Source organism: Lethenteron reissneri, chromosome 56 (genome assembly GCF_015708825.2).
Source record: "Lethenteron reissneri isolate LAM-NWPU_2019-01 chromosome 56, ASM1570882v1, whole genome shotgun sequence".
Taxonomy (NCBI): Eukaryota; Metazoa; Chordata; class Hyperoartia; order Petromyzontiformes; family Petromyzontidae; genus Lethenteron; species Lethenteron reissneri.
This window is the reverse complement of record NC_083834.1, coordinates 1,662,628-1,675,146: the sequence shown is the minus strand read 5'-3', so window position 1 is coordinate 1,675,146 and position 12,519 is coordinate 1,662,628. Positions and strand designations below refer to the sequence as shown.

General features: G+C 47.1%; 1 protein-coding gene across 1 annotated transcript; it reads left to right on the top strand.

Annotated features, from left to right (window-relative positions):
* Nucleotides 1–303: 303 nt before the first annotated feature.
* On the top strand, nucleotides 304–12,181 carry MRPS35 (mitochondrial ribosomal protein S35). The gene is made up of 8 exons (XM_061574703.1): nucleotides 304–536; nucleotides 2,112–2,170; nucleotides 3,322–3,489; nucleotides 4,056–4,116; nucleotides 4,982–5,121; nucleotides 8,178–8,287; nucleotides 9,666–9,735; nucleotides 10,873–12,181. Exons 1-8 carry the CDS (start codon nucleotides 338–340, stop codon nucleotides 11,143–11,145), a joined length of 1,080 nt encoding a protein of 359 aa, XP_061430687.1. The 5' UTR covers nucleotides 304–337; the 3' UTR covers nucleotides 11,146–12,181.
* Nucleotides 12,182–12,519: the final 338 nt, after the last annotated feature.

The following is a 12,519-nucleotide window of genomic DNA, read 5'->3' as shown; positions in this document are numbered from 1 at the left end:
CTCACGACGTTTCGGCCACAACGCAAGCAGCCGTCCTCAGGTGGAGAACAGGTCTGTCGAGAAGACAGAGTCGACACACCTGTTCTCCACCTGAGGACGGCTGCTTGCGTTGTGGCCGAAACGTCGTGAGAATTATTTTATGTTTTATTTTTATTATTTTATTATTTCCATTCTACGTGACGACTTTACCGAGAGAACCAAGAAGATGTTGGAAAATTTTTGCTTCCGTCAGTGGAACGATTCAAGCGGTGACGTCACAACGGGGGGGGGGGGGGGGGCGTAGAGGAACCGGATCCGCGAGGAGGCCCGAGGATCCGGTTCCGGCGTAGTCGTGACAATGGCGGCCTCCATGCTGAGGCGTGCGGACCGCGCTTCGCCCAGACGTCTCCTCCTCCTTCGCCTCTCTCCTCCTCCTCCCCACGCCGACATCTCCCTGCCCCTGCGGCTCCTCGCGCGGGGTCTCGCGGCCTCCTCGCCCCCCTCCTCGAGTAGCGGCAGCAGCAGCAGCAGCAAGAGGAAGTCGCCCTTTCGTAAAGGTGACGGTCGCTCGCCGCTAGGCCGTCACCGTCACCGCCGTTTATTGTAATTGCTATTATTGTTATTTGCAAACTAAATAAGCGCATTGCAGTGCACACCTTCCCATAGTTGCCCCCAAACACGAACAATTAATATTAAAATTTTTACACATCCCATCAGCGGCAAATCAAGTTTAAAGAGATGTATAATGTATCGGATTCCTCCACAGCAAAGATTCTGCAATGAGCCTATTGCAGCCCTACGAAGCATGCGAACAATTAACATTTATTTTTACGCATCCCATCAGCGGCACGGCCCGTCTGAGTGAATTGCTAAATTTCAGCAGCATTAGTTCAAATACTAAAACATCTGACAGGCGGTTGTTCACAATCACCACCTTCATCAGCAGTGATGCTGCCTGTGTAGCTTCAGTGCATGTGATGATGATATAGACCGTGCGTGGTTCACCCATGAAAGAGTCGGTCGCTATGGTTTTCAAAGGAAGGTTTGCAACGATTTCCGTGAGTGATGGCTGGGCGTGACTGCTGTGCGTTTCCCAATTTCGTTGTTTAACGGGAATTTTAAGAAGAAAAAGTTGGTGAATTTTGACCGTGACACCGATACCCAATGGCTTACTCTTTTGCAAGTACTGTCACGCGTAGTTATGGAACGCCTTGCCACGTGCAATCAGGGAAATCAGAGTCGGTAGATATATGTCAGTCTCCTTTGAAACCCCAACTCTTTAAAGTGACCTTAGTTTGGTCGGCTGCCCTGGTTCTGTCTTTGTTTTATCTGATTTCATGGGAGGATGGAATGCGCATTATACATTTTAATTATTATTCAGTCTGTTATGGTCATTACCCACCGCAGTATTAACCAGCAGAGGTGTGGACTCGAGTCATGTGACTTGGACTCGAGTCAGACTCGAGTCATGAATTTGATGACTTCAGACTCGACTTGGACTTGCATAACAATGACTTTGTCCCACCTCTGAGGTGTGGACTCGAGTCATGTGACTTGGACTCGAGTCAGACTCGAGTCATGAATTTGATGACTTCAGACTCGACTTGGACTTGCATAACAATGACTTTGTCCCACCTCTGTTAACCAGGGCAGCCGCGGGGCTTTAACCTCTGAAGCAAGTGGCAAGCAATCTTTCGCTGGGTTTATATCAACGCCCCAAATGCTTAGTGCCTCTATTATTGGGGAGGTTGTAGCTGTCATAGATGACTGTTGCTGTTCATGTTGTTTACGTGTGTGTATGTTGAACTTCTCTCGCACCGTACGTTGCCAACCGTGCTAATCGGAGGTGCGGGGGAAGGACGGCAAACTGTGGGCGCCACGGTGGCTAGGAGATGTTGACTACCTCGCCTGGTATGCAGGAGGTCGTGCGTTCAATCCCGACCCTGACTCCTGTATATTTGGAGTTTGCGTGTCTCTCTCTCCCCGTGGTCGTGTGGATTGTACCCCGCTTCCTCCGGTTTTTCCCCTCCACATTGAGAAACGTGCGTTCAGAGTATTTTGCTCTTCATTTCCGCACGTTTGCTTCCGTTGTTGATGATGCTGTTGTTGTTGTTGTTGATGTGTGCGAGCAGGTGGGGAGGGATTTTCCAAAGGAGCACGCCAGCCAGAGAAATGGAGGCTCAGGCTAGAGGTGCGGTATACCGAGCACGGATCCTTTTACACGCTTTTATTTAACTCACTCCGTCTGTTGTCGTATCATCAAAAAATCTTGTAACTCAATTTTTACTCACTTCCCAATGTGCTATCGACTGCAAACTTGGTATACTTATGTCATTCTAGATTTGAAGCTTTCGTGACTGCAAGGATTCATATTCTTAGGTTTTTTCGGTAAAGTCACGTAGGTAAAAAATGTAAATAAAATTAATAAAAGTAAAATAAAAAATCACGACGTTTCGGAGGCAACACAAGTCTCCGTCCCACCTGATGACGGAGACTTGTGTTGCCTCCGAAACGTCGTGATTTTTTATTTGTTATTTTTTATTAATTTTATTTTTTACCTACATGACTTTACCGAAAAAACCTAAGAATACTTATGTCATACTGATGACAAGACTATATTCTATCATAAAAAATAAATAATTGATATTTTTAAACATTTTACACGCTTTTATTTAACTTACTCTGTGTGTTGTCGTATCCTCAAATCTTGTAACTTAATTTCAACCGTCTTCCCAATGTCGTATCGACTGCAAACTTGGTATAGATAGGTCGAGGCGCGCGCGACGTGCGGGGTTGAGGCACGCCACGTGACCAGCACAGCTGACAGCAGCGCGGTCACGTGGCTTCTGTATGCATTTGAGTAATAAGTAGTGTCTAAATTATTTTATACAACCCCATTAATGTATAATATACCACATAAAATATAATTTATTTTCCTCTGGAACGGATTATTTCCTTTCACTTTATTTCTCATGGGAAGAATTCGTTTGGTAGACGTTATTTTCGGTATAAGTCCTACCCCTTCTGGAACGAATTAACGACGTATACCGAGGTACCACTGTATGATGGCGACTAAGTACAAAAATCGATGCAGTGAGGTAAGGACGTCGAAACAAACTGACGCAAGGTGCAGTGGGCACCCATGGGCGATCAGCCCACCCACGGATCGCGACGATGATGATGACGATGAACTCGAGTGTTTGTGTTCATAGTGCGGCGTGTGAACCGCTCACGCCATTCTTCCCCGCACGCGCCTGGCGCACGGCAGCGTAATGAATCCATCCCTATTTGTAATGTTGTGGCGGGGGTCTTTAATCGCTTTTCGCAATGTCCTCGTGGCAGAATGCTACGCTGCGGAGCGAGAGAATGAAGCCAGACCAGGACTGGAGCAATGTCTACGCCACGGCCGCCTCCTTCAAACCGGCGGCCGTGCCGCTGCCTCTCCGCATGGGATACCCGCTGCGGAACGCGGCTCCCCCAGACAAGTGGGGAAACCTGGAGCTCATTAAGGTGAGAAATTGATGGACTGAGTGAGAACTCGTGGCTTTCAAACTGCTTTTTGTGTGTTTGGTTTGTCATCCTTCCCCCGCACCTCCGATTAGCCCGGTTGGCTACGTACGGTGCAAAAGAAGTTCAACATACATACACTTTGACAGTGAATCGTCTGTGAGCTGTACGCCTTTTGGCGTCCTCTGGTCTAGCACCAATTGAGACGAGGCTCAAAAGAAAGCCGTCTCTGGTGTGGACCAATCGGTTTCAAGGACAATGCATATATTATCATAGTGTGTTTTTTGTTTGCATTTTGACCACAAGTATTGTGGTTAATGCAGACGCGATTCCTTGTAAATGGGTTTCAGTTTTGTTGCCAGAGAAAGGGGAAAACCCTATTAATATATTTTGGTACTGGCAAAGGAGGTCTAATGAAACAGAATTTTTTTACATGATTAACCGTTCAAGTTTATGTTAGCATTTAGTTATCATTATGTATATATATTTGAAGAACTGTACTCATGGTTAAATGTATGCAATGTTATCTAAGCTCCAAATGACTACAAATCCTTACCCATGTGTTACAGGTCGCAAATTTTTTGCATCTTACCCCACCGGCCATCGAGAAACATTGTGCCGCCCTGAAAGGTAAAGTGTGGGTTAGTCGACGTCATCATCATCAGCCGTCATCATCATCAGTCAATTCGCTGGTAGATGAATGCTTTTTCAAGTTGTCACCATGACACTACGGTGATGCTGCTGAAGCGGTAATAAATCGGCCACGTTTTTTCCACCACATGACACCCTTATTAAACCACTCCCGTTCACGTACGTCATTGAAAAGGAACCGGAAGAAAAACTTAAATAAAATAACTTTATTGATAGCGAGGCTCCCGCAAGGCCATGCGGGAGGGCGTGTGGCACAGTTTGGCGCCGGCTATCATCGAGTGCGGCGGTTGTCCCGCTGCAGTTCTCTGTGGTGGGTACAACATCTTTAAAAACAACGACGATGCTACGACTCCCTGAACAAAACTTGACGGCGAGCCGCTGGCGAGTTCCGAGATTCGGCCGTGACCGGAACACCGACGATGTAAAACTAGCAGACGTCTCGGAACGGGAAAGGGTTAATTGCCTGTGTCGGGCAGACGAGGGGTGTACGACAAAACGTTTCATTTCCGCGGGCGATCTGACCCAAAAAAAATGGACCGCGATCTACAATCACTGTATTTGGCGGTGGAAATCGATCGCTCTTTGGCTTACCGGCGAGCCGAAACAATAACGGCCGGTGCGTTAGACAGCTCGTACGCGCGGCGATCGCTTTGGTCGCGTCGGGCGGTGGGGGGGGGTCTTGACGACCCGAATTGGCTCGGACCGCTGCTACGTGGCCTAACCCAAAACAATTATCGTGATATCGTGCTGTGGAAACTCGCTGCCTGTTCCGAGTGAATTTTGGCAACACGTTCCCGTGTGCTTCATCTTTTCCCTCCTCCTCTTCCATTGTCGCCCATGGCAGAGTTTTGCACGGAGTGGCCGGCCGGTCTCGACTCGGACGAGAAGTGTGAGGAGTACTTCCCCCTGGAGGTGAAGAGCACGGACTACGTGTCAGCGGGGCCCTCCATACGCAACGCCAACGCCCGCGTCGTCACCCTCTCCGTGAGTCCCCGCAAGTCATGCATTTTAACACCTCGCTCCTCGCGGCAACAAGCGCCTCGGGTTCGATTTCCTGACTCCCTACGCCTTTCCGTGCGGAGTTTGTGTGTTCTCCTCCTGTCCTGCGTCGATTTCCCCACCCCCCTCTCCGTTTTACTCCCATAGCTTAAAACTCTTTCTCACTCGGTTTTTCTTCCGATTCCGTCTCGATGGCGTAACCCGTACATCACCGGAGTGGAATCGGAAGTAGAAGTCCGTGCGGGAGCGTGCACGTGGCACAGTTTGCCGCCAGTAGAGTGCAGTCGCGTCGCTACGGTACCCACCGCAGAGTCTTTAGAAACAGCGGCGCTATGGTACCCACCGCAGAGTCTTTAGAAACAGCGGCGCTACGACCTCTTCGAATAGAATGAACGCTGAACCGCTCGTGCGTTCCTCTGTTCAGCGGTCAACGGGACCCCCCCCCACCCACCAGAGGTCGCAAACGGGTTTTGATTCCTTACCCGTACCCGGCCGCACCAGGGTCGCAAATGGGTACCCGTACCCGTACCCGGCCGGGTAGCCGGGTATCGGGTAGGGTACGGGTATCGGGTACCCGGTTGCGACCTCTGCCACCCACCCTGCGACTTGGAGACGTCTCGGAACTGGAAAAGGTTTCAGCTGAGGGTGGCGGCACGCGAGAGCGAATCCGGGAGGAGATCGTTCCACGTTGAAGCAGCAGCAGATCTGTGTCTGAGCGAGAGTGCGTGCGTGTGTTCTACCTGTGGGGAGCGGTAGTGTAGCGGTTAGCGCGCTGCACTACGAACCCGGCGACCCGGGTTCGATTCCCGCTCACGGCCAACACCGGTGACGATTATCTGAACCGGTCCTGGGCCTCCCCGAGGTCGACTCTGCCTCAAATGAGTACCTTGTGCGGTGTGTAAACATCGCTACTGGGGAGACAAAGGCGGTCGGGCGTGGTGCTGGCCACCCACCCCCTTTTGTGTACTGTTCCGGCCTTCATAGGTGCTGCTCGCTAACAGCACTTGCCCCTACAGTCTGTTAAGGCTACATGGGGGGTCTTTGTCTACCTTCGAGACACGAAACTCTTTTGATTTTGGGACTGAAGAGCAGAGCCATTGCTGGAGTAATTTTTATTTTAAATAATCATAAAAAATGTTAGTTTTTTTTAGTAGAACCCCTCTTAACGAGCAGCCTTGTTAACGACTAATCGCTTAACGACTGGCCTCTATAGAGCCCAATGTGTTCACTTACCGACCATTCTCCTTTTCACAACGGGCTGTTGTCGGTATATATTAATTAACGCGTTTATTACGACTATAATGAGCCAAGAATGTCTGTGTTTGTGTGTGATGCGCGTGACGTCACTCCCCCCCCCCCCCGCTCATGAATATTCATGAGCGGGTGGATTTTTACACTCACGCAGAAGGTCGAGCGGAATGTAATTTTTTCGCAAATTCGCTTGAAGTTTGACGTTTCTTTATTTAAAGTGAATCTAATAAATAATTCTACGCAGCGACAAAGTGGATTTGGTGTCTTTATTTATTTCTTCAGCACTTGAGACAAAATGTAAGTCTAATTTATGCTTCTACATTATGGTAACATAGACATTTCTCAGTGATTTTTCAGATATTTTATCGAATTCCACTTTATTTCAACCCCAGCGACCGAAAGCAGAAGAGAATAAAGTATCGGAGCAGTGAATTTTAACAAATTGAAGGTCAAATTTCGATGTAAAGCTTTCGTGACTGCAGGGATTCATCTTCTTGGTTCTTTCAGTAACGTCACGTAGAAGGGAAATCATAAAATAATAAAAAATACAATTCTCTGTGGTTTTCACACCTGATGATGATTGCTTGTGTTGCAATCGAAACGTCGTGAGAATTTTTTTTTTATAGTTTTATTTTTATTATTTCCCTTCTACGTGACTTTACCGAAAGAACCAAGAATATAAATTGAAGGTCAGTTATATGCAGTGGTACAGTGAAATGCAGTGAAGTGTTTGATGACGTACTTTTGTGCAAGATTCACTGCCATTAAATTTACACAAGATACAATTATACTCTGCCCAATTTATTCGTAAATATTACAGCTTTCGTCCTAGCACGGGCAAACAAGCTAGTTAATTAATATTTACCTACAATAGCATGTGTTTATAATGTTAGTATCTTTACGTATTAATATCCATTGTTCAAATATCATAAAGTACATTTTTTGGATGCTAAAGGATAACTTTCGATGCTATCGGAAGGAATTAAGCCATTAACGTGCATTTCCTATACTCGCTTAACGACCAAATCACTTAATGGCCGGTTTTGTGGAATCAATCACCGTCGTTAAGAGGGGCTCCACTGTATTTATATACAGTGGAGCCCCGGAGATTGAACTTAATTCGATGCAGAAGGCCATTCGAACACCGATTTGTTCGAACACCGAATACATTTTCCCCATAAGATGAATGTAAATGACATTAATTGGTTCCAGACACAAGAAATCTCTCATTATAAAGCATTTTGCACGAAGTTTACAGTAACTACATGCATAAAATCATACAAAAAAACAAGAAACACAATAAATAAATGAAATAAATGAATATATATATGGAATAAATGAAATAAATGAACATTTAACTTTACCTTGTAGTAAGGAGAGTTGTTGGCTTGAGTGGAAGGTGGTGGTGGTGTTATTGTTTGGAAGGGGAGTCCCCTTTGTCTGAGCAAGCGTCATGCACGCTGCCCATACGCGTCTCAGCCGTACAGGTTCTTTTAAGTCGCGATTGCCCATTCGACCTCCGAATTTCGTTCGGTTTCCGGGGCAAAAAAATGTTTGGAAATATCGTTCGAACACCGATGTGTTCGAGTTCTGGTGCGTTCGATCTCCGAGGTTCCACTGTATAGTTTAAATATATTACTTTAAACACGCCCGTGTGTTCTGCTGCCGCACTCGCTTCACTCGGTACGCCTGCAGCTGGCTCGGACGTCTGCAACGTCTGCGTGTCGTTTCCTTGTGCCCTTTGCTTATCCGTTGATTTAAATTCCCCGCGCCGCCGATCCGCCCCGCAGGTCCGGCTCTCCAGCCTGAAGTTGGACGACCACGCGAGAAAGAAGCTTGTCAAGCTGGTGGGAGACCGCTACGACAAAGCGACCGACGTTCTCACCATCAGGACGGAGAGGTTCGTGGCGCCGACACCGAGCCCGACCGCCGCTGTGATGTGACGCGCGCACACTCTCTCTGTCCGGGTGTTTATTTCTTCCGCAGCAGGAATCCGATGAGCTATGAAGCTGTTTTTTTGTCAGAGATGTCCACTAGGGGCAAGGAGTCGGTACGTTACAAAAACAAACAGCGCAGAAAACACGATTGGAGGGCTCAGAATAGGAGGGGTAAGGAAATCACTAAAAATATTATACAGGTAGTCCTCTACTTATAATGGAGATGCGTTACGACGACCCCATCGTAAGTCAAAAATAGCGTAAGTCGAAGATGGCCTAGCCTACCCAGGAGTCTTAAAGAATGGTGATAATTTAGCAAAACAGAGCAATTTACAGTACCGTATTGTATAAACTATATACTGTATGTATTTATTAATTACAATACTGTATTGCACAGTAAAATGTTAAATAAAAAACGAGGTAAATTCTTAGCCTACCTATATGAACTGCAATTTAATAGAAAGTTTTTTCAGGAAACAATCCTATCTGCATCACACAAGGCGGGAGATGCGTACAGTACATCCCGGCAGCGTCCCAACGTACAGCATCGTACCTCGTACGCTGCTGCGTTTGCCTGCTGCGCGAAATTTAAAATATGTTACAATTTTGCCGTATCGCCATCGTAAGATCAAAATATCGTAGGTCGGACCGTCGTAACTCGGGGACTATCTGTATATAACAATAGGAGAGGTGAGCTTACGCACAATGAGCTATTAGCTTCATTGTTTAGAAACGACCTGGCTATCACAAATGATAGTTCAACGAAGCGGCTTATCTTCATGTGGAAATTTATAGCAGCAGCCAAATCCTCTAGACGCCTGATATTGATTCTAAATGTGGGAAAAACCGGAGGACCAAATATACAGCTGCAGGTCTCGTGGTCGGGGTCCAACCCACGCCCTCCTGCATACCAGACAAGGTAGTGAACATCTCACTCTTGCAAACGAGATTTCCCCCCCCCCCCCCCACTCTCTCCTTGGCCTCGTGGCTTCTCGCCTGCTGCAACAAAAATAAAGCTGACGAAACTGCTGACGCCCGTACGTCGGAAGTTTCGTCGGTCCAAACTCACACGACCGCGCGAGTCCGTGCGTCGCCAGCCCGCGGTGAGGGATGCTCAGCAGGGTGGCAGCAGGATGGTAGGAATTTGACGAAAGGATTGGGTAAGCAACTTGCAGGTTAGGAATAGAATGTCGGTGTCATTTTGGAAGAGGTTGTGATGGGTGGGACACTGACTTACCTGTACAATCAATATGATGTCTGTAACATGCAAGCACTGCTTAATAATTTGCACTTGCAAGCGTGCGTAATCACGTCCCTACCTCCCCTGTTGTTGTTTTTTAGGTGTCCTGTTCGGAAACAGAACCACGACTACGCAATGTATCTGTTGACCATCCTCTACTACGAATCTTGTGTAAGTATCCAGGCGACAGGGCTTCTACGTTGGATTATTACCCGCTGGGCAAAACAATGAAATCAATTGCGATTCGTAACATTGGCTGCAAAATCATGCGCATCCAGTGATGATAATGGTGCTCATATTTTAACTTGTAATGCCCGCGCGGTCTTCAATTTACTCAGCCCGGTTTGCGCGTAGCGATCATCTCCCCCTACGGGCATCTTTTACCGATTTTACAGGATACGTACCGAATCACCGTGTCCCGCACAGGGACAGCTGCCATTGGGGGTGCCCTAGACTAGACACCATAGCAGCAATCATCGCCCCCTACTGGCAGAGTAATGTACTGATTGCAGGCCAAGTCGCCGAGTCACCGGGTGCGGCTGCCACGCTGGGGTTGCCCTTTGAAACGCGTTGAGATGGTGATGTGATAGTAGTAGGTTTTTACCCTTTCAACTGGTACAAAAACTGACATCTTTATACAAGGCATCATGTTTGCAATAACCACAACACAAGCAGTCAAAATGCAAACAAAAAGAAACAACTCTGATAATGTATGCACTGTCCATGAAGTTGATTGGTCTACACCCGAGACAGCTTTTCTTAGAGCCTAGTCTCCATTGGTGTTGGACCAGATGACGCCAAAAGGCGCACAACTCAAAGACAGCGCACTATCAGAGTGATGGTGATGTGAGTTGCTTGTCCACTTCCCCGAGACGCCACGTGGATGTCAACAAGGGCGGCTGTATCAGAACCACTTGGAGCTGTGCTCTTTTGAATATTAATTGAAAACTCGCTTCTTTCGATCTGCCTTTTGTAATTAGTTTGTTGTTTCCCCCACAATGCCGGTGAGCGCAGTTGGTTATGTACGGTGCGAAAGACGTTCAACATACATAATATACCATCACCACCTCATCACCATCACCACAACCTCATCACCATCATCTCATCACCATCACCACCTCATCATCAAGCCATTGGAGCTATGCACTTCTAAATCTAGATTTAAACCTTTTCTTTAGAACTGCTTTTTGTGTTTAGTTGGTTGTCCTTCCCCCTGCACCACCAATTAGCACGGTTGGCTGTGTAGTGTTCAACACCTGCGTACATACGTACGTACATACGCACGTGACCGCTTATTCTCACCTTCAGAAAGTGGAGCCGTGGGAGGCCGAGAAGACGGATGCCGACCAGGAGGAGTACGTGTGGGAGAAGAGCCCTTCCGAGCGCAACCTGTCCCAACTGCTGTCGCGAATTCGGCAGTCGCGTGGCAATGCGGAGGAGGAGGAGGAGGCGGCGGCGCCGGACGACGTGGAGAGCTACAGGAGAACGGTGACGGAGCTCAAGAACCTGGGCGACACGGAGGACAGGATCGCGGCCTACAAGGATTCCGTGAAGAGGCTCCTGCGGCTGAGGGCTCGGTAGTCGCGAGTGACGGCCTGTCCTCCTGCAACGCGGCAGCGTTTGCGTTCCTGAAAGAACGGTGCGTGATTGGAAAGGATCGCGTCGTGATGAATAACACTGGTCAACACACTTTTTCTGGCATAAGGTATTCCAACGGTTTTAAGGTAATTTTGGGGGGTGCTGATTCCAAATCTGGCATCAGTTTTTGTCTATCACATCACAATAAAAACTACAGAAGAAAAATATTAAATAAATGTGGATATCTACATAAAATGATATTATAAACACACTATCCTAAAAATACAGCACCATATTTTAAAACTAAAGCAGTCACTGACTCGCAACAACTTGCAATCATAAGTGACAGAGTTAATTTCGGGTAAAATCAATGAAAATGGGGTATGCCGATAGCATAAAAATGAGATGTGATATAGCAAATCTGAGATCAGATTTTGAATCGGCACCCTGAAATTGGTCTAAACAGCTGCAAAAGTCCAGGCCAGAAAAAATGTGTTTTTGTTGACCAGTGTAATATATATTGTAGGGTAAGGCACGGGTCCGTGAGAACACGTGATACGCGTACGCAGGCCGAACAAAGACTTCAGGGCGCGTGGGTAGCATCTAGAAGTATCCAGCAGCATCCCGATTTGTGCGATGCTACGCCGAGGCGGCCGTACAACTGCTTACTGCATACTCGTGCGACTTAGTTCCGTTCACTCAATCGCGTTATAAAAAATGTGTTCCCTAATACAATCATCGCGTTATGTATCCCAATTCGCGTTATGAATGCAGCGGCCTCTGATGGCTTCAGGGGTCACGTAAACCCTTGACAACGTGTACCAATGGAAACCGTTTGATTCTTATGCACGCGATTCCAGTCCCGTGTAACGTGCGCTTAATAATTGATATCAACTGGTGGCATCCTTGCTACACCTCTGCTACGCGTACCACGTTGTGTACGTGAATGGTTTATTGTCACTTTGTACAAGACGATGCTTGCAATTGAAAGGTAGAAAATGCATTTACATTCGCTGGAGCGATTAAACTTTTGACTGAAGACGTTTGATTCATTTCTTTGGCGTTCGTCTGTGGTTCACTCTGAATGGCCTCCAATCCAAATCAAACCTCTCCCTTTCAACACAATTGGCATTGGCAGGAATCGAGGCTTGAAGATAAATACGAATGTTTTAAGAGGATCGGATAACAACAAAAAACCCAACCATGACTCAATCTTTGGGTGTTTAGGTAAAGTCACGTAGATAGGTTCAAAGAAAATAACAAAAATAACAAAAAACTACGACGTTTCGATCGCAACACAAGCGTGCGTCACCAGGAACGCTTGGGTTGCGATTGAAACGTAATTTTTTGTTATTTTAGTTGAACCTTTCTACGTGA